Below are 23,866 nucleotides of genomic sequence, written 5' to 3'. Positions count from 1 at the left end.
AAAGACCAATTAATTAAATATGAAAACTTTTTCTTGATTAGATTGTGTGGAAGTGTAGTGTAGAGAGTAGAAAATCGTAACTGTCAACAGAATTAAAAGGACCATCAAAAGCATGTATTTCATCTAAAACCTCTAAAGAATTTTTAACACTCCAAAAATAATTAATACCATTATTTGCATAAGCTTTATTACAAAAGTTAATAACAAGTTCTTTGATAGTAGTAAGAGAGGTAGTTAGAAGCAATGATAGATTAGTAGTAGAACACTTAGTAGATGCGGAGATTAAACGGAATTAAAATGGTTTTTGTGCAATTTAGGTATCCAGTACATAGTAGGGACTTTCAAATGTTCGGAAGAGGCTTTAAGCTGGGTAGCGGCAGTGATATGCTTGTTTACAATTTGACTCTCTGTGAAGCGTACGGACCTGAATGTAGAAGAATTGACAATTTCGTTTTGGAGAACTTCCGTGTAGTATATGCGTCACACCACCACTAATTATTGGCTGCTTTGTCTGCCGGTACGAACACAAACCGCTTTGCGAGTACTTGGAGTTTATTTTTTATTCTAGAAATGGGAATATCATGGACCCTATTATCAATTTCAGAATTGTTTTCAAAATGAGATATACGAATATCAATGTCCATTAATACTTGTATTGTCATTTCACTTGTAAGTTCTTCTTCACGCACTTCCCCATTTGCGATTAAGAGGTTCTTAATTGTTTGTAGAATTGGATCTTACAAGTAATTCCAAGCTTCACATTGTATAAGCAAATGTTCTAATGTCTCATCTTTACAATCGCAATCTATACACTGATCTTCAGTTCCTTCTTTGGATATCTTATATCTTAGTGGTTGAAGTATATAAGTACCAGTTAACAGTATAATCTTGGTAGGTACTCGCTTGCTGTCTCCTGGAGATTGGTGCTTAATACGCAATATTGGATGTATTTTCCATGGCATGAATATATCACTGTTAAGGTATTGAAGGCCAGTATAGAGCTTAGCTAGGGATGTAATTCGCTCACTCCAATAGGCATTGATTCCTTTTCTAGTTTTACTTAATAGGTCTTCCTTTTTCATCAGAATATCTAGCCACTCAATTGCATTTCCTATATCGTATTTTAGCATGACTGTTTTTACTTTAATAAACCAGCTGTTACTATTCGTTCAAGTTGACTTAATGCATAGTTGCCTCCTTGCTAGTTGTTTTTCTAGGCTTTCGTTGGGTTGGGTACATACATTTATGTAGAGGGTAATAACCATTATGTGTATTTGTGCCTCAACTGGTAATATTCCTGTCAAGATGTTGATTGCTGGATCTGGGGTGTTAGTTGTACTGACATTAGTTGCTAAAGCATTTTCTTTTGAAATTTTTCCAATTTCTCCAGATTAAGGGATCGTGGTGTAAATAGATCCATATCATATAATAACACTGGTAAGATGTAGATTTTATACAGGTGTATTATTGTTTCCATATCCAGTCCATTTTTACAATGGAAGCCACTGCCAAGCATCTTCGCTAGCCAAGGGTTACGATCCACTTCCCTCCTCTCCACCCTTGGCAGATTAAGCCTACATTTGTGATAACAATGATGCGCCATCTATCGGTAGATTAAAGTCACGCCCATTCCGAATACATTATTCTTGACCAATGGTAGCACTTGAACTCTTCAATTTGGAGATAAAAACACGGAAGCGTATAGATTCTACACACTTGGTAAAGCAGGAAACGAAAATATACGTCGACATTCATGCATTTGTGCAAGAAACATACACAGGAACTTCTATTAATTGATTAAAAACATTCAAATTGTCACTTAATATAGTCGTATGTTTAGGATGTAAAGACTTGTTGCACAATAAGCACGTGGCAATTGTTTACATACACTTTCTACATTTACACGTGATCATGTTATGGGCGCTTTTTGATTGGATGCAGCGAGTTTCGACTGCAACCAATGAAAATCATTACCTTGTGTCTCCGAAATTCTATCTCAATCCGCCAAGGGTGGAGAGGAGGGAAGTGGATCGTAACCCTTGGCTAGCGAAGATGACTGCCAAGTAGAGCATAAGCACTTCTCCTTGATTTTTTGATATTCTCCTCGATATTTGCTATAATATTTTGTTTCATAGAGTTGGTTCTGAGTATTCCTAAATACAAAGCTGATTCGACTCTAGGCATAGAAGCTTCACCCATTGTATATTCTTACAAGAGTGTTTCTTTCCTTGATGGCTTGGGTTTGATGTTTATAGCCACACTTTTTTTGGCTGTAGTGTATACCCATCCATGCCGGCAAAAGTGTTTGCCATGTTGACTTGTACTTGCATATCGGTTGTCTTTTTGCTCATGAGTGCTACGTCATCTGCACTTGCACTAGTATTGCAGAGTATATTCCAAATTCTACATCCTAAACTTGATGTTTCCAGCATGTTAAGTAGTAGATTGATATAAAGCTTGTATAGGTCGGTACATAGGAACCCACCCTGGCGTACTCCCTGTAGTACATTAAAAAGCTGAGAAGTTTGGCCATTCCATTTAACTGCGCTTGTTGCATTACTCTGAATGATTGACCAGTGCTTATTATCGATTCCTGCGTGATAGAGTCGCTTCATAAGATGAGAATCTTTGTTGCATTACTCGGAATGATTGACCAGTGCTTATTATCGATTCCTGCCTGAAAGAGCCGCTTCATAAGATGAGAATCTATAACCACATCAAAGGCTGATTTTGCGTCCAGCAGGTCTACTTCATACTCTTGATTGTTGTCCTTCGCTTCACGGTATATGATAAAGATAGACATGCATTTCATGTACGACGATTTAATTTAGTTTGTAGAAAAAAGTGTTACATAGAATTACGAAGAAGCTGTGATTTTTCGTTGAAGTTCTCATTAACATTCTAAAAAAGTTCCTTTTGCAGATATCAAGGCAATCAGAAAATAGTGAGAAAAAAATCATTTGAAATGGGTTACCCTGACACGGTACGCACATAAATTACGCAAATATCGGACTTAAATATATTATCAGAATAGATCTAAATGGTGTTTAAATTATTATTGGTGTTCCGACTCATAAATCCTACAAACTTATTTAAACACTAACAACTGCATTTTCCATGACACATTTTAAAAAATAGCATAGGTGTACTGAAAATTGAAAATTAGACTTTTTTTTTAAATGAATCATACATGTAGTTTGCTAGGTAAAATTATTGAACAAGATCGAGTGTTTCTGGAGTTTAGAAATTGTGTTAAACTGTATGGCATGATTTTAAAAAGAAATTATTAGCCTGTTGTTGATTTTTTTTTTATTTGTGCATGTTTTTCTTCCTGACTGACTCGTAGGATTTGATTACGCAAAAAGAACAAACTATTTTTATAAAAAAGTTTTGCATTAGTTTCGCAATCATATGCGATTGAAACACCATACAGTTCAGTATGTTCGTTATGTTTCATCCTTTTATCATATCAATTTCGGAGACTAAATTTTGCCCACGACAAAAATATCGATAAATTTTGTAGCCTTCGAAATTGTACTTTTTGTAAATGCAAATTCCACGCATGACATACGCGCATCTGTTTATCAAAGTTCTGTCGTTTGTTGGTCGAGGGTTAATCGACGTTAATTTACTTACCATTCTTACCAATCTTAATTTCATCGACCATTTGACTGAAAATTTTCAGTTTAAAGTGATACATTAGTACTTTTAAATTCTCAAACTCGAGGTTGCTTTGCAGGCGAAGCTCCCTTCTGGTAAAACTATTCCTTATGGTTCCACATATTTGGCTGTTCTGTAAGGCCTTTATTGTTTAACTTTTTATTTATTTGACCTCCCAAACCTTTGGTCTCGATCGCACCTAATGAAGAATTTTCCAGAAACACGTAACGTGCGCACTGAAATGTGTATCATATGTTCACATGTATAAATATTTTTTATATAAATGCCTTGACCATCTGCACACTTCCAACACTTCAGTCATCTTTTTTTTTTTCTTAGTTTCTCTCTTTTTTTCTGACTGATTAGAGTACTTATCACTAAAATAGTATATTTAAAAAGCGTAAATTTTCTGCTTTTCAGATGCTATTTGAAGAACAGAATTAATCTTGATAATTTACAGTCAGCATTGCCATTGGACATATGTTAATAATTTTTAAACACCTCCATATGGAAAAATTTAAAAAAAAGAGTGCAAACAAACTTTAATTGGATATGAAAGCGACGTTTTATATTTACTTTGTTCTAAACACAGTTTCAAAGCTTATTGCCTAGTTGCTTTGTGTTCAAACAATAATACCAGTTCTGTTCAGAAGCTTTTTAGAATATTAAGTGTGAATTTTCAATCGATTAATTTGTTAAATTGACAGAACATGACTTTTAAAATATTTCATTGTTCAGATCAAAATTGCCGTTTTAATTCAAGATTGGTTTACAAATGTAGACAAGTGAAGTCTAACCATACATACGACACATAAAGATGACAAGTCTAACCATACAGATAACAAACAGATTAACCACCCTGAACATACACGTAACAAACAAATTAATCATTCTAACCATACAGGTAACAGACAAGGTAACCACTGACCATACAGGTAACAAGACAAGTTAACCACCCTGAATATACAGGTAACAGATTAACCACCCTGAACAAACAGGTAACACATGTTAACCACTCTGATCATACAGGTAGCAGACAAGTTAACCACTGACCATCGGGTAACAGACAAGTTAATCACCCTGAATATACAGGTAACAGATTAACCACCCTGAACAAACAGGTAACAGACAAGTTAACCACTCTGACCATATAGATAACAGACAAGTTAACCACTCTGACCATACAGGTAACAGACAGGTGGAACAGTCCAACCATACAGATAACCGACAAGTAGACCGCTCTGGTTATATAGATAACAGACAAATAGACTAGTCAGACCATACAGATAACAGACAGGTAGATCTATCTAGCCATCAAATAACAGACAAGTAGACGAGTAAGACCATACATATAACAGACAAGTAAATCTGTCAGACAATACAGACAAAACAGATAAGCAGACCAGTCTGATCAAACAAATAACAGACAAGCAGACGAGTCAGACCTAACAGATGAGAGACAAGTCGACCAGTCAGACTATACAGATAACAGACAATTAGACCAGACAGACCATGCAGATAACAGACAAGAAGACGAGTCAGATCATACAAATAACATACAAGTCGACCAGTCAGACCATACAGATAACAGACAAGTAGACCATTCAGACCATACAGATAACAGACAAGTAGACTAGTCAGGTCATATAGATAACAGACAAGTAGACCAGTCAGATCATATAGATAACAGACAAGCAGACGAGTCAGATCATACAGATAACAGACAAGTAGACCAGTCAGATCATATAGATAACAGACAAGCAGACGAGTCAGATCATACAGTGACAGACAAGTACACCAGTCAGATCATATAGATAACAGACAAGTAGACCAGTCAGACCATACAGATAATAGACAAGTGGACCAGTCTAACCATAGGGATAGGTGGATAAGTTTAACATGTGTATTGTGTGGAATAAACTTGGTCAGTACCTTAATCAAAACAAAGAAAATAAATGTGGATAGTGTCCACATGTGGACACAGATGATGCCCCCGCTTGCATTTCATATAGTTATAAAGGGACATAACTGAAGAACGGTAAAAGTGACACTAGCCAAATTTAGCTTGATCTGAGTTTTGTGGTAATAAGCATTGTGTGTAAGTCTCATAACATTTGGTTGAGGCTAACTTAAGTAGAGAACAGGAACTAAAAATTCAGCAATTTTTCTATTTGTAAACAGGCATAACTCTAGAACGGTTATGTATAAGTTTTATAACATTTGGTTGAGACAAACTAAAGTTAGAGAACGGAAACGAAAAATTCAGCAATTTTTATATTTATAAAGGGACATAACTCAAGAATGGTAAAAGTGTCTCCACCAAATTTCGTACTTAATCTGTATTATGTAGTAATAAGCATTGTGTATAAGTTTCATAACATTTGGTTGAGGCAAACTAAAGTTAGAAAACAGAAACAAAAAAATTGTACTTGATCTTAGTTTTGTGGTAATGAATATTGTGTATAGGTTTCATAATGTTTGGTTGGTGCAAACTTAAGTTACAGAATGGAAACTAAAAATTTTGCAATCTTTCGATTTATAAAGGGGCATAACTCAATAATGGTTAAAAATGTGACACTACCCAAATTCAACTTGATCTGTGTATTATCAGTGGAAGTTAAAATTAAACATTGCATTGTATAAAGCATTGATTGTAGTTGATTCAACTATACGATCACAAAAATTTTTTTGCTGTCGTATAAAAATTACTTGATATTTAGAAGAAAATATAAATTTTGCAATTTTTCCATTTATAAAGGTTCATAACTCTAGAACGGTTAAAGTGACGCCACCAAAATTCAAACTTGATCTGTGTTTTGTGGTAATAAGCATTGTGTAAAAGTTTCATAACATTTGGTTGAGGCAAACTTAAGTTAGGGAACGGAAACTTAACATTTTGCAATTTTTCCATTTATAAAGGGGCATAACTCTAGAACGGTTAAAGTGACGCCACCAAAATTCAAACTTGATCTGTGTTTTGTGGTAATGGGCATTTTGTATAAGTTTCAAAACATTTGGTTGAGGCAAACTTAAGTTAGAGAACGGAAACTTAACATTTTGCAATTTTTCCATTTATAAAGGGGCATAACTCTAGAACGGTTAAAGTGACGCCACCAAAATTCAAACTTGATCTGTGTTTTGTGGTAATGGGCATTTTGTATAAGTTTCAAAACATTTGGTTGAGGCAAACTTAAGTTAGAGAACGGAAACTTAACATTTTGCAATTTTTCCATTTATAAAGGGGCATAACTCTAGAACGGTTAAAGTAACGCCACCAAAATTCAAACTTGATCTGTGTTTTGTGGTAATAAGCATTGTGTATATGTTTCATAACATTTGGTTGAGGCAAACTCAAGTTAGAGAACGGAAACCAATTTTGGGACGTATGTACGTACAGACGGACAAGGATAAAACTTAATGCCCCCACCGCTACGGCGGTACGTACGTACATACAGACGGACAAGGGTAAAACTTAATGCCCCCACCGCTACGGCGGGGGCATAAAAATCATCAAACAAGTATATATATAAGATCATTTTAATTACATGTTTTATACATATATATACATATGTACACACTTAATAATACATCACTGTTGTATCACATAAATTAACAAATAATAATATTTCAATCAACAATAAATTGCATATTCAATATTTTGAAAATTAACAATTAAAGATCAAAAGATCAAATCTTTAATAGATCAAATAGTAGTTAGATATGTAAATACCATGAAAACATTGCAAAGATTTCTACAATGATTTACAAATGTTTGTTCAAGTAAATGTCAGATGTATGCTAATACTGAAATGTAAGACAGAAATTCCAGTTAAGATATTTTGATGTTACAGAATATTATCAAGCAGTTAAAGTATCTGCAAGATGAATTATTCCCCTTAATAATCCAATCATTTTTAATAAACAGTGAATCATAATATCTACTTGTTAGGTCTTTTATTGAATATTCAAATTCATTTCAAGGTATATTACACCAACTTTGACTAATATTTGACAGCTAAGCACATGTATCTAGTGTTGTTATTTTGGAATAGTATTCACTGTAAGGACATTACTTGTCTTTGGTCAGAATGCTTTACAATGTAATTATTGTAAGTGTTGAATATATCAATTATACCTACCCAAAAGTAACAGTGTAAAAATTTATGTTCCAGCATGTTATGAGTCAAGCAATTCAACACATGCTTGTTGTTACTCTGATAAGACTGAAAAATCCACTGGATATACTGAAAGATCTAGTAAACAGGAACAAAGAGAAAGAAATCCATAAAAATTACATAAACAAGAGTGCACACTGCACACGCTGAAATGTCTCGCCTGTTTTGCTTATCATTCAATTCAAGTTGAAAGTTTGTAATATTAAGGTTTTACTACAAGTATCACATAAATTTAACATTATCAATATTCTATGAAAATGAGGACATGGTCAGATGAACCATGCCCAACAGACATGTACACCTTACAATCTTTCCATACACCAAATATAGTGGTCCGATCGCTAATAGTACCTGAGATACAGATCAAACCACAAAATCTTAACATTGACCAATGAACCATGAAAATGAGGTCAAGTTCAGGTGAACCCTGCCTGACAGACATGTACACCTTACAATTATTCCATATACTAAATATAATTGACCTATTGCTTATAATATCTGAGAAATAGACCAAACCACAAAAACTAAGCATTGTCCAATGAACCATGAAATTGAGGCCAAGGTCAGATGAAACCTGCCAGTCTGACATTTTTACCTTACAATCATTCCATATAGTTGACCTATTGCTTATAGTATCTGTGATATGGACTTGACCATGTAACATAAACTTTGATCACTGATCCATGGGATGAGGTTGAGGTCAGGTGAACCCAACCTGACGGACATGTAGACCTTGCAAGAAACCCATATACCCAAATATAGTCACTGAACCATGAAAATGAGGTCAAGTACAATGGACAACCGGAATCTTCGAAACATAAAGTTTCTGCAAACAAGGTATGAAGCATCCAGGTCTTCTACCTTAGCTTCATACAAATAGGTTACCCTGCCACCACCGAAATGTCATGCCTATGTCTTGCATACTGCGACTTTAGCTGCAGGCGAGACAAAAATTAAAATCTTTGTGTCAACCCTTGTTGACCCTTATTACTCAATAAAATATATGGTAAATATAAAATACTACACAAGAACAATTATTTGCTGACAGCATAAAAACTACAACAAATTTGATAAGTTAATTAGGAAAATACTTGTAGAAGTACATATGCAACTAAATTGGACTTTCAAAGAAGCAAAAATGTTGGGTGTTAACTGTTCGACTCAAATCAGAAACCTTCAAGTATACCTTTATCTTTATTATGTACCAAGGATGATCAATTAGTACTAAAGTTTCCTAAAACTGCTTTGAAGTACAATTGAACCTAGATACATAAAAAATTCAGATTTAATTTAAACAAATCTTATTTATTTAAAGTAAAAAAAATGAGTCAGACACAGGTATATTGTTCTTATGTAGCCTTCTCCTGGATGCAAAATGAACAAAAAATACCGTTGATATGTCAAAGTTTGAAGTACAAGAATATTTGAGAAAAAAGAAAAAGATAAGTTCAAATTACTGAATAAATTATTCAAATGGAATGTTTTTATTTTGCATTCAAATGATTTAAAAAGATGAAGACTGGACTTTATCAGAAAGCGACGAAAGAGTATGTTGAATATATACTCCACTAAACCTGTTTTGTTCCCCAATTATTTCTGTAATTTATATTGACTTTAGCTGTAAACATTAGACACCTGCTTATTTCTCTGTCAATTTCTTTATTGAACATAATTAAATTAACTTTAGCTGTAAAGATACGATACATGGACATTTCTCTGTAACTAATACAAGAATTCAAATATATAAAAATATTCAACAAGTGAACGAACGACACATTAATTCACAAATGTGCGTAGCATATAAATTAATAACAGTGTTGTTCGGTCACAAGTTGAATACTTTTATTTTAATTCTTAGATTAGTTATTCTTTTTATTACATTGACCATGGACCATTTTAATGGAAATTAAGTAAAAAATGAAAGGGACTATATCTTTTTCTACGAATTCTCAATTGTATTGATGCCATGTCATCCGCAATGTCTTGACAAGACCCATTGTTATATGACGTCAGAGGATTGATATTATTAGATTTATTTCACATGTGAAATTATCGGTTTTTATTTCACTGGGAAATCACAACAATTCATTGCAACCAATGTAATAAAGTTCTTTATCTAATATATGTTATTTTGAATAAAATCGATGCAGATGGACTGGCATATAAAAGACTTTTTCAATATATCATACCATATTGACAATACAAGGTTCAATATTGAAATTAGTTATTTTGGGTCCCTTCAACTTTATCAAGACTGTAGCATGAAAGTAAGGATGATTTCTAGGCAAGTCAGACACTTGAAATATGAGAAGTCACATACTGATCTTTGTTTTTCAACAAATGATCATGAGCAATTAGTGTTACCATGTTACAGTTGATCATGGACGGAAAGAAAAAAACTTGCTAAAAGGCTCCTTATAAAGCTTCCATTTCATCAGAAGTTTATAAGTAATTGTTCATTATAGTGTTTTTCATGACTTATACCTCTTTTTAAACATATCAATAGCTAATGTTAAGAAACATATAAATACAACTGAGATATAAATACTTGTCATGAAATATGTCAATGCAATAAAAATATAAATAGTTGCTGTAATGTTAAATTGTCATTGTAAATGAGATAACGATATTGGACAGCTACTACTGACATCAAGGAAGAACGGTCCTTCTTGGCCTGGCAGGAATGTACTGGGCATAATATTATATAACCCACCTGATATTCTGCTTAGTTCTAGTACACAGTAGCCATTCCTGTAACAAAAGAAACATTTTAAATGATTTGAACATTTCTGCATATCTAAATTTCCAACCATGAACTTAAATATGCAGTGTAAATATTGTAGCTGACTGGTTTTATATTTCACAAAACTTGTTTGTAGCTAATTATATTAACTATGCAGACATGTGAATTATGTATCTTGATGATGCTTTAGCCTTTTATATTGTATAAAGTCTTTCTTTATGTTATTGATTATACACAGACAGTGTTTTTACATATAAACTTTAGTTATTCAAGAAATAAAGCTAGATCTGAGTTTATATTTAATTCAGCTGTACACTTACACACAAAACTGAGCCACGTTAAAACTCATTCAGCTCAATAACTCAACTATCATATAATTATTTTATACAATGATGATCACAGTTCTCTTTGTATTTGTTCAACATGTATTGGTTACTTTGGTGTTATATGGGCTTATTTCTTTATCAGCAAAAGTGAAAATCATGCCTTAAAGGCCAAATAATAAAGTACTATTCCTTACCAATGAACAATCTTCCGAATATACCTTTATTAAACACTTCTCAGATAATTCATTAACAATAAAAATTGCATAAAAATCACAAATAAATATCCTGACTGACACTATTTCATTAGCTGTTTTAATGTTTTTGAGGTTTTTAAATAGTGTTAGACATATTTCTTTTATATATCATAACTATATTTAGTGTATTACATATACATCAAGCATATGCTTCGACCTTCTACTTTTCTTTCCTTATATAAAACTACAATAACTACAAATGTATTATATAAATGATATGTAAATGTTATGGTCTCCTAATATTATTATTTGAAAATGTAACTTTTACTATATAATTTGGCTTCAGCTTAAGGGTGCTAAAAGGATTATTTTGGTATAAAAGGGTGAACATTATAATAACTACATGACCTGTAATCTCCTGAGGAAGTCTTTTTGAAAGCACCTGGTGCTCCTGGATTTGTTTCATTTACTGTTGTTATCTCAAATCCTACACTGTACTGTCTGCAAAAGTCAAAAATCAGCAGTAGTAGGTTTTATACATGAATGGTAAGAAGATAATATCATTTTCATTTTCAAATAAGTCAAATAAACCAACACCTTCTGTCGGTACAAGCTGGTCAAGTAATCGGGATGGATATTTACTGAACAAGAAATTGAATAGTCTACAAACTGCTTGAATCGACCAGAGAAATGACCTAATCAATAAATGACAAAAATCAAAGCTCACATACCCCTGGCCCCCCAAACCATATTAATTAAAAAGCTTTAACTCTGCTGATGGCTAAGTTATTTCCTGTTTAGATTAACTATGACCTTGACCTTAGATATAGTGACTTCAAAATCAATAGGAATCTTCCTCTCATAATATTTGACTATATATCCAAGAAAATGCTCTTCTTTGTAATATTAGATTTAGCATCATGAAACCTCTTTTCTGCACAAATAGCTTCAAGTAACCACCTTTTGGCACATACAAAATATTTAAAATACTGGATTAATATAGAAAAATACTCTGTATGTTTCTTAACCCCTGCACAAAAATTTAAAATAGATCAGAAGTGTAAAAAGTAGCTTTAAATTAACCAAATCAGTTGTAACATATTTTTTTATATCCTTATAATTTGATCAATCTAGCAAGTTTTATACATTGTGTCTAATACAATATTATGTAATATTCACATGATTCATTTTGAAAAATAAAAAAATAACCACAAAAAACATTGTGAAAAGTTACATATCTCCTGTCAAATTCCACATGTAGTACAGATGAAGGCAACAACGCAGACGAAATTGTGATTATTTTGTTATAAGAATGTGATCATTTAAAACCAAACATTGAACATTTGTCAATACACTTACAGTTATCCCCCCTGAGAATGTATTGTCTCTCCTCAAGTAAATTGTCTCAGTGGGTGTCTGACATAAACCCCAGAAAAAATATTCCAATTTTTTTATAAAGTCACATGCTTTATCATGTTAAATTGATACAGAAATTATAGTCATTGAACCAAGAAAATGAAGTCAAGAACCACAGACTTTTGCAAGATCATTGTTAAAATTTCAAATTATCAGTTAACTTTACCTTCTTACCATAAATTGTCGTCTGCATGAAACACACACTTTCCTTTTTATGACTGCTACTTTATTATAATTATATGAACAATTTGACTTACTTAGGTCCAAGCAGTTCTATCAGTATAAAATTATCTGTTCCATTCCCATCCACCCGTAGTTGATATATTGGATTTTTACTATGACTTTCCCTGTAATTTCCACATCCACCAGCAGAAGGTCCACTCCAATTACCACTGACCTGTAAAATTGTTATCCAAGGAATTAATATTCTAATTGACTAGTCTTATTTTCTGTTTTCTGTTAGCTGTATTTTTTAATTTTTTTTCCTACATATTCACAAGTTTTCATCTTGAACATCGATTTCATTTTAATAACCCCCTCCCCTTTTCTCTATTTATAAAGAAAAAGTTGTTTGTTTATTCTTACTAGGATAAAATATGCCAATCAAATCCCTGTAATGTCATTGTGAAAATCTTTAATACAAGATCACATATATAAATTACTTAATTTCCTTGTTAAAACTAATCATTTCTATTTACAATATCAGTTAAAGGAGAAAACATTAAACAAGTCTCACTGCCAACTTGGATTTGTTTCTTTTTTCTTAAATTGTAATCATAAGTTTTTAAAATGTATATACATTAAAATTTATAATTTTTTCAATGAAACATATTTTCTTAAAACATTTTGTCTCTTGATTTAAGACACAGTTCCTGACTTATTCATGTGACTTTGCCAAGGGAGATAATTTTGCAACAAAAAAAAGTGTTCAATTCAGGGGGAGATAATCAAACTGGACATTACTGCAAATCAACCAAATTTTACATAAAAGAGCAACATATCAAAAATTCTTTGCCTAACAAAAAACGTGATTGACCTCAACATTCTTCCCCTTCCCAAAAAAAGAAGTTTTCAATGTTTACAGATTAGTTTTGTTTAATTGCCTAAGAATGATTTTCCCAAAAATAATAAGTTTGTAATCAATATTTCTAAATAAATGGAGAATGTGTCCCCATGGACACAGATGATGCCCCCACTTGCATACAGTATAAAGGGACATAACTGAAGAACAATAAAAGTGATGCTACCCAAATTTGTACTTGATCTTAGTTTTGTGGTAATGAAAGAACCTTAGTGAGCGCGCTCACATACCCCACGTCCCCACATTGTCATTGGAGAAATAAAATAAGTGTAAGAAAAAAAAATTGTATCAGAAAAAAAAATTGAATCATAATTTCCTGTCAATATGTACATCTACATAGTATGTCCTTATTATCTACACAGTTTCATGAAATTCTGTTGTGTGGTTTGAGAGGAGTTGCGATGACAAAAGGTTGCAGTAGTATATTGGGCAAATAAGTTCAAAGGGGCGTAACTCCTGGGAAAAAAATTGAATCGTAATTCCCTGTCGATATGCACATCTATGTAGTATGTCCTTATTATCTGAAAAGGTTTCATGAAATTCTGTTGTGTGGTTTGAGAGGAGTTGCGATGACAAAAGGTTGCAGTAGTATATTGGGCAAATAAGTTCAAAGGGGCGTAACTCCTGGAAAAAAAATTGAATCCTAATTTCCTGTCGATATGCACATCTACGTAGTATGTCCTTATTATCTGAAAAGGTTTCATGAAATTCTGTTGTGTGGTTTGAGAGGAGTTGCGATGACAAAAGGTTGCAGTAGTATATTGGGCAAATAAGTTCAAAGGGGCGTAATGCTGGAAAAAAAATTGAATCGTAATTTCCTGTCGATATGCACATCTACGTAGTATGTCCTTATTATCTACACAGTTTCATGAAATTCTGTTGTGTGGTTTGAGAGGAGTTGCGATGACAAACTGTTGCAGTAGTACATTAAAGTAAATAAGTTCAAAGGGGCGTAACTCCTAGAAAAAGAATTGAATCGTAATTTCCTGTTGATATGCACAACTACATAGTATGTCCTTATTATCTAAAAAGGTTTTGTGAAATTCTGTTGTGTGGTTTGAGAGGAGTTGCGATGACAAGAAACAGGACTGACGGACTGACGGACGGACGGACGGACGGACAGACGGACGGGTCAAAAACATTATACCCTACGCAACTCGTTGCGTGGGGTATAATTAGTATTGTGTATAGGTTTCATGTTTGGTTGGGGTAAACCTAAGTTACAGAACGGAAACTAAAAACTTTGCAATTTTTCGATTTATAAAGGGGCATTACTCAATAATGGTTAAAGTGACACTACCCAAATTCAACTTGATCTGTGTTTTATCAGTGGAAGGCAAAATTAAACATTGCATTGTATAAAGCATTGATTGTAGATGATTCAACTATAATCATGGACAAAGGAAGATAACTCCAATTTTAAAAATTACTTGAACAATGACATCATTGATATTTTTAGAAAAAAAAATGAAAAATTTAGCAATTTTTCCATTTGTAAAGGGGCATAACTCTAGAACAGTAAAAGTGACGCCACAAAAATCCAAACTTGATCTGTGTATTGTAGTAATAAGCATTGTGTATAAGTTTCAAAACATTTGGTTGAGGCAAACTTAAGTTAGAGAACGGAAACTAAAAATTTTGCAATTTTTCCATTTATAAAGGGGCATAACTCTAGAACGGTTAAAGACGCCACCAAAATTCAAACTTGATCTGTGTTTTGTGGTAATAAGCATTGTGTATAAGTTTGATAACATTTGGTTGAGGCAAAATTAAGTTCGAGAACGGAAACCAATTTTGGGACGTACATACGTTTGGACAGACGGACAAGGGTAAAACTTAATGCCCCCTCTGCTTAGGCGGGGGCATAGAAAAACAAACAAACAGGCATAGTGACCTTTATTTTTTAAATTGACTTTTAAATGAATATTCATTTAGCTTCTATTTTTCACAGAAATTGAAGGAAAATCTGTAGTAAGTATATAAATGTAGGATTTGTGACCAAACAATTTTTAATGAAGACAATAAAGAAAACTAGTGTTTATATTCATCTGATATTTTCCTTGAACAATTCAAGTCTCATTCAATTAAAACTACACTATACCTCTTACTTTTTCAAAGTAAATTGGCCATGTTTATTTAGTCAAAAATTTCAAGTAAAATGGAATATGAATTCGGCAAAGCCTTATGAATAAATTCTCTAGTAAGAGTTGTTGATCAAAACAATTACCCTTCTTTCATATTCCTTTTTATAAGGATCAGTAATTCTGCTGAGGGAAAATTCACAAGAGGAATAAACCCTGAGTGTATAACTGATTGTGTTGTTTTTCTCATATTGTGATATCACTAGTGTGTATTTTGAGATTCCTTTAGGTTCTACCATTTTACACAAGTAGTGGGGACTGTTGATACGAACTCCATCTTTGTAAGGTGCTGGACTATCTATAAAAACAATAATTTCATGAATTGGTTTAAAAGAGACATATCACCATTTCAATTAATATGGAAATATAAGCTTATGTTCACTAGATTTCTAAACAAAAATTTAGGTGGGCCTAAATAAAAAAACAACATTAAATGACACACACAGAGGAAGAAGCAAACTAAAATATAAACACATAAACTGTGGTAGAATTACTATATTTGGACAACTTTCATGTTTTAAGGGGGATAATGTTATTTCATATGTTCTGAAGTTAAAGTTTTTGAAACTAAAATATGAATTTCAAAATGATTATAATAATCATGTATGCATGTCTTATAATTGATTTGATGTCATTTGTCTCGTATACTGTGGTAAATATTCCATGCATACTCAGAAAGATTGTAATACAGATATTGTATAAGATTGGTAAATATTCCATGCATACTCAGAAAGATTGTAATACAGATATTGTGTAAGATTGGTAAATATTCCATGCATACTCAGAAAGATTGTAATACAGATATTGTGTAAGATTGGTGAATATTCCATGCATACTCAGAAAGATTGTAATACAGATATTGTGTAAGATTGGTAAATATTCCATGCATACTCAGAAAGATTGTAATACAGATATTGTGTAAGATTGGTAAATATTCCATGCATACTCAGAAAGATTGTAATACAGATATTGTGTAAGATTGGTAAATATTCCATGCATACTCAGGAAGATTGTAATACAGATATTGTGTAAGATTGGTAAATATTCCATGCATACTCAGAAAGATTGTAATACAGATATTGTGTAAGATTGGTGAATATTCCATGCATGCTCAGAAAGATTTTAATACAGATATTGTGTAAGATTGGTGAATATTCCATGCATACTCAGAAAGATTGTAATACAGATATTGTGTAAGATTGGTAAATATTCCATGCATACTCAGAAAGATTGTAATACAGATATTGTGTAAGTTTGGTAAATATTCCATGCATACTCAGGAAGATTGTAATACAGATATTGTGTAAGATTGGTGAATATTCCATGCATACTCAGAAAGATTGTAATACAGATTTTGTGTAAGATTGGTGAATATTCCATGCATACTCAGAAAGATTGTAATACAGATATTGTGTAAGATTGGTAAATATTCCATGCATACTCAGAAAGATTGTAATACAGATATTGTGTAAGATTGGTGAATATTCCATGCATACTCAGAAAGATTATAATACAGATATTGTGTAAGATTGGTAAATTTCCATGCATACTCAGAAAGATTGTAATACAGATATTGTGTAAGATTGGTAAATATTCCATGCATACTCAGAAAGATTGTAATACAGATATTGTGTAAGATTGGTAAATATTCCATGCATACTCAGAAAGATTGTAATACAGATATTGTGTAAGATTGGTAAATCTTCCATGCATATTCAGGAAGATTGTAATACTGATATTGTGTAAGATTGGTAAATATTCCATGCATACTCAGAAAGATTGTAATACAGATATTGTGTAAGATTGGTAAATATTCCATGCATACTCAGAAAGATTGTAATACAGATATTGTGTAAGATTGGTAAATATTCCATGCATATTCAGGAAGATTGTAATACAGATATTGTGTAAGATTGGTACATATTTCATGCATATTCAGGGTTGATTGCATCAAAGATTTACTAAAAGATTGGTATATATTCCATGCATATTCAGGACAATTGTGATACATATATAGTGTTTGATAAAAATCAAATCATCAATCTTCGTGTTTAATGTTAAACTGAACATACATGGATAGTAGACCTTTTGTCCGTTATTTTTGTATACTAGCAGTGTTATAAATTCTCTATTATCAGCAAAGTCATCCTGAAAATAGAACAAACCATAATGAATACTGTAAACCAACTAATTTTGGCGACTTTCATAAGAAGAAAATATGTGAATATGAAAAACTTGGATCTTCTAAAAAAACTTGGATACATCAAGAAAAATTTTTAAAAATTGCTGCAATGTTGTCTAGAGAGGGCTTAACGCAAAATAAAGCATCTGCAAAAATATGTTGGTTTACTGTATGTATTTTTAAATCAACTGCATCATTTTCCTTTATTATGTCATTAAATCTTAATTTCATTATAATCTAACCATGCTTTAGGTGTACCTCTCTATAGCAAATCACAGCCTTTATTTGGTACAAACATTTCTTTCTTGAAAAAAGGCAGTAGGTTAACCTCAAGAGAAAAAAACAAATATTTTCTTCCTGACAATGATTTCTGTATATAAGTTTTAATATACTGGTGTAGCTCAACATGTTGAAGACAATATGAGCTTATATCACATTTAATGATCTTTTTCATCTATGATAGGGCAAATTGTATATCCACACAGAGGTCTTTAATATTCTTAATTCAAATTTGTAAAGTGAATTATATGGTATGAACAATTAACAATGGTTTTACCATATTTGTGTTTGGTCTTGTCAACGATATGATGTAGAAATAAACTTGTGCGATATAAATATTATATTCAAATATCCTGCATCTATTATTTGTATTTAGAATAAAGACAATGACTAAGTATTATAAAACGAAATATTAAAGTGTTATATATAAAATTGCAAAATAAAAGTAATACACATGTAATGTCAGAAAATGGAAAAATTATTTGAACCAACTATGAAAGGAATGAAAAGTTCTGACAGCATGCCTCACATGTGATGTGTTTCAACCAACCATCTTTGTACAAATGAATTGTAAATTTTCTGACAATGTTTTTGTATGTATGTATTCACATTGGTAAAACCTGTTGATTCCCAGATTCTAACATGTGCTGTACATTAGAATGTTTAGGTCAATCAACATACTGGTACTTTAGAGTGGAATTACCTTATCTGTGATATGTCTTGTCAGCAGTATCCAAACGGCAGAAGCCTGTGGTGCCCTGAGTTCTAACCTGTATTGTGGATTGTCACTTATATTATAAGCATCTCTTTTTGGTCCATCTTTGGCAGGCCATACACTGAAAGTTAGACATTTTTTATATACAAGATAAAGTTCAGACACAAAATCATATAAAGCAAACAAGAGAACTCACTACATTTTAACTAATCACAATTGTCATGTTATATTAATAGTTAATTTCATTTATATAATATATAAAATGTGGTACATATAATAAAATATATCATAAAAGTTTTTTAGAAAATTCCATAGCCCATTTTGAAGTAAAATTACAAATTTACTATTATAAGGAGATAAGTGAATAAGTTATAAGTGTTCTCCTACTTTAACCAAAATAAGATAACTGAATGTAAAATTTACAGGATTATTTAAAGGTACAACAGAAACAAAAAAAAATAACATAACATTTTACCTGTGTATACCGTGAGTGTATCTAAACAGTTCTGGATTCCAATTTATATAAATAACGTCATAAAATCTACACAATGAGTCATAATCAATCCAGAAAACACCTGTAAAAAATAGCCATAAATTGTTATATATTGAAATACTGTATCTTTAAACCTTAGAAAAGCTATACACCAATCCATATACTATGACATGTATGAGAACCAAAACATTCAATTTTACTGATATATAAACAAGTGAGTAATACATTATTGCTATCATCTTAAATTTTCCATTTGATCTTTCTGCATTATAATTTTCAATCAAAGCTGATGGGTTTTTCTCACATCTCATCTAAGGGCTATTACCCATTAATGAGATAGTAGCTGAGAAACTCCCTCTCCTTTTCATAACCATAGATAATCTATCATTATATAACAGTTGCAACACTTATTGCACAAACAAGGGCATCACACAACAATTTATCATATGACATACTGTCAGGGAAAGGGGATAAAGGATATGGACAGGGAATATGAGCCCATATCCTCTGTTAATATAAAAAATAAGAAAATGTGGTATGATTGCCAATGAGGCAATTCTCCACCAAAGACCAAATGACATAGAAGTAAGCAACTATAAGTCACTCTATGGCCATTAACAATTAGTAAAACCCATACCTAAGCCTGAATAACAATTCTATTATATTGGTGTCTTAATTTCAACATTGATTACCATAAGGCATTTAGATCTTTGGTTTTTTTTTCACAAGGTACAGGGGATCATATCAAATCAAATTGCATGATTATCTTGGATAGATCACTCCAGTATAATGTAAATTCATGATAGATTTGAAATGTCCTGGAATACTCATTTTTTTAAATAAAAAAAAAACAAACCTGGTTTCATTTCAAAGTGCTTAAAATTCTCATTTGACTTTTAAAAATCACCACTAAACTTGCACACAATTTGTTCACATTAATAACAGACTTCTGGAGTTTCCCATAGCCAAACACAAATTTTTCGTTGTGTGTCAAAGTGGATATATATATATCTCTAACCACTATTCATAATCAGACCACTCAAGATTAAATTGCTTTGCCGAGCGCAGCTGGATACGACCCCAGAGATCCAACCCTGAACAGTTGGGGCAAAAATGGACACAATATTCGCGCTTGATACAGGTCTGAATTTGGATTGTAATTAAATATTTGACACATAATAGGTTTCTGACACAGAATAACTGTAGTCAAAGAACTCAGAATTGGATATATGATTTGAATTTATATTCAATTTTTTATGCTTTTGTGCAATACACTATGCTGTTGCGAATTGACCCCCCCCCCCCAAAAAAAAAATTTAACCCCCCCTCCCTTCCCTTTTTTTTGCAAAAAAAAAAATATTTGAAGAAATTTTCTTTTTAATTTTTGAAATCTGAAATTAGAAAAAAATTGTCCCCCACCCCCTCACAATTTCTTTTTACCCCCCCCCCCCCCCAATTTTTTTTCACCTCCCCCTCCCCTTTTTCCAAAAAAAAAAATTCTTTCCCTCAAGATATGGTCATAATCTCAATTCAAATTACCAATGGAGTTTGCAACCATAATTACCCATTTAAATACATCATATAAAAGTCTTAAAATAGAAAATGACATACATAATCATGGCTAAAATTAATATTCCTTAATAAGCATCTTTAAATAGTAACTTCTAAAAATAAATTGACAGCTAATCACCTCAAGACAATACAACATTTCTTTATACATAATTTAAAAGCAGTGTAAGGGAGGTAATCCAAACATAACATTGTACTTTTTTTTAATTGTCCATTAACCAGGAAACCCTTGTTTTCCCCCTTTTTTTGCCCCTAATTCCTAAACGGTTTGAGCCATAACCCCCAAAGCCAATCCTAACCATCCCTTTGTGGTATGGAAATTTGTGGTATAATTTCAGAGAGATCCATACACCGTTCCACCAGTTATTGTCTGGAAACTAGAAAAATGCTTATTTGGGCCCCTTTTTGGCCCCTAATTCCTAAATTGTTAGGACTATAACCCCCAAAATCAATCCCAATCTTCCTTTGGTGGTTATGAACCTTGTGTTTAAATTTCATAGATTTCTATTTACATTTACTAAAGTTATTGTCCGAAAACCAAATGTCTTTGGATGACGCTGATGACGACGACGTGATACCAATATACGAACGCAAAATTTTTTGCGGTCGTATAAAAAGCAACCAAAGTTGAAAAGATTTTTCGAAAGGTAATGAAGAGGGGTATATTGCCTGTTAGAGACCACCTTTAAATCTTTTAACCTTAAGCATAATAATTAAAAGATTGTATAGAAAACGGTCTGCACATGCTATTATAATATCTTAATTTTATACCAAATAAAGCCTCCAACACATCTCTTTCTACAGTTGTTATTAGTACTTTAATAGTGACAGCATTTAATTTTAGTTAATATCTTACCATTGTCAAATTGTTGAGCACTTTTAGGATCATAGTTTAAAGCTTTCTGCATTTCTGGTGTCCAATTTGGTGCATCATTTTCACTGAAATTCCCTTTCCATCTTAAATGATTCCAGGGATTTTTTAACATAAATAGCTTTTTTCCCTGAAATAAAAGCATATATAGAATGTATTATTTTTACCCCAAGAAATGTACATATCAATGTACTGTGGACTCATTATAATTCGAGGAATACCAATTATCGTGGATTTCGTGGATATAGGTAAACCATGAATTTTCATGTATAAATGTTCTATATGATTGTATACAGACTTTGGGAAAACCATGAAATCAAATATCCACAAAAACATTATTTATACTCAATCCACGAAAAAATAAATGAATCCACAATATAAGGTTTCAAATACAAAAAGTACAACCATTTGAAAAAGGCTGAAAAGAAAATCTCTGTCAATATTTGCTTTAAGTATTAGTCCCAGCACCTTATAATAAAAGGGGTCTCGGTGGGCGAGTGGTTTAAGTAGCTGAACTACTATATCACTAGCCTGTCAACACTAAGATTGTGACACGTGGCAGGTGCTCTCAACACCAATCTTAATTGACTAGGATTGGCAGTTCTATCAAAGGTCATGGTTCTCTCCGGGCACTCCAGCTTCATCCACCAATAAAAACTGACTGCCACGAAATAGCACAATGGTGCTGAAAGTGGTTTTTAACACCAATCAATCAATCCTTGTAATAAACAACTAAAAAATTTTTAGAACATGGAAGCAGCAACTACACTGAAATGAATGCAATCACATGGATGTTAAGATTTATATTGATACTTTGAATACAACTACTCCTACATTTCAATTTACTTCATATAAAAAATCTGTTTACTAACATTACTTAATAATCCAACTTTCCCTATATTCCAGCATTACCTTAACCTCTCTGATATCTAACATTGCATATGCATGGGTAGGAACAAGCCCTGCTCTGTCAGCCTCAGTTTCAGGTATCTCTCCTGTTGCTATAGTAATAAGACAATGCCCCTGATGAAACCGTTCATAGATTCGTTTAAATTCTTTGTCTTTATTGAATTCATCTGAATTGTTCCTAATAGCTACTCGCTCTGGAATCCAACCAGTCAAGGCATTCAGATCTATATTCTAAAATTCCAAAAAAATATTTCATGGTAGAGAATTTTTAAAATTTAACATTATCATAAGCATAAAAATTTCACTTGTAGATATAATTTGGAAATCGTTCATGGTGAATTATTTTTATTGTTATTTTGTTTTATTACAATATTTTCATATTCTATCATTTTTGCAGACCATACCTGATTTATTATTGTTTGGCATCGGAAAAATAAAAGTCCTACCATCTTTACTATCCAGACAAAAATTCAGATTATCTGAAGGTCAACATACATTTTATTCTAATCATATCTTTTCCCCATGGATTTGATTGAAAGCTTTATTCTACCTACATTCTTAGGTCATAAGTGTTTCACCACTAGGAAATATCACTTTATATTTCAAATCAATACACATTTTTATAACATTGTCAAAAACTTATTTCAGGTCCAATTTTTATGAATATTTTACTTTTAAACTTATATGTACAGCTTCTTTTATGTTAGAATGAAGTATTTTTATGACATGTTATTACTGAGAAATCATTATTTATATACAACAAGTGAAACTGCGAGCTACTGCTCACTGATGATACCCCCAGCCCAAATATGCATTTGTTGTTGAGTGCTGAATCTGAAAACGCATCACACGGTATAGCTGACTTATATAAACCCTGAAACCAAATTTCAGAAATCCTTATGATGTAGTTCCTGAAAAAGATGCGACGAGAAATATTCATTGGACGGATGGATGGATGGATGGATGGATGGATGGATGGACGGATGGATGGACGGACAGACAGAGGTAAAACAGTATACCCCCACTTTTTTAAAGCGTGGGTATAAATATTGAAATTATTGTAATTTTTTCCTATATAGCCATACAACCTTTTTTGTGCAGAAATTCATATT

The 23,866-nt window shown here is 32.3% G+C and overlaps 1 protein-coding gene and 1 long non-coding RNA gene across 2 annotated transcripts in view; both read right to left on the bottom strand.

The window, feature by feature from the left end:
* LOC127730513 (uncharacterized) overlaps positions 1–23,866 on the bottom strand; it is a 122,716-nt gene that overhangs the window by 59,912 nt on the left and 38,938 nt on the right. The gene's annotated exons all lie outside the window — the stretch shown is intronic.
* LOC127730469 (calpain-7-like) overlaps positions 7,184–23,866 on the bottom strand; it is a 42,113-nt gene continuing 25,430 nt past the window's right edge. Inside the window, exons 12-20 of the mRNA XM_052238893.1 lie at positions 22,758–22,985; positions 21,831–21,975; positions 19,388–19,487; positions 18,901–19,033; positions 17,809–17,884; positions 15,823–16,034; positions 12,772–12,911; positions 11,507–11,599; positions 7,184–10,586 (exon numbers count right to left, since the gene is read on the bottom strand). Of these exons, the coding sequence (XP_052094853.1) occupies positions 10,442–10,586; positions 11,507–11,599; positions 12,772–12,911; positions 15,823–16,034; positions 17,809–17,884; positions 18,901–19,033; positions 19,388–19,487; positions 21,831–21,975; positions 22,758–22,985 (1,272 nt within the window). The 3' untranslated portion in view covers positions 7,184–10,441. The remainder of the gene's footprint in view (positions 10,587–11,506; positions 11,600–12,771; positions 12,912–15,822; positions 16,035–17,808; positions 17,885–18,900; positions 19,034–19,387; positions 19,488–21,830; positions 21,976–22,757; positions 22,986–23,866) is intronic.

The sequence above is a fragment of the Mytilus californianus genome, unplaced genomic scaffold (assembly GCF_021869535.1).
Source record: "Mytilus californianus isolate M0D057914Y unplaced genomic scaffold, xbMytCali1.0.p SCAF_2, whole genome shotgun sequence".
Lineage (NCBI taxonomy): Eukaryota > Metazoa > Mollusca > Bivalvia > Mytilida > Mytilidae > Mytilus > Mytilus californianus.
Note: the sequence above shows the minus strand (reverse complement) of the source record. Positions and strands in the feature narration are given on the sequence as shown.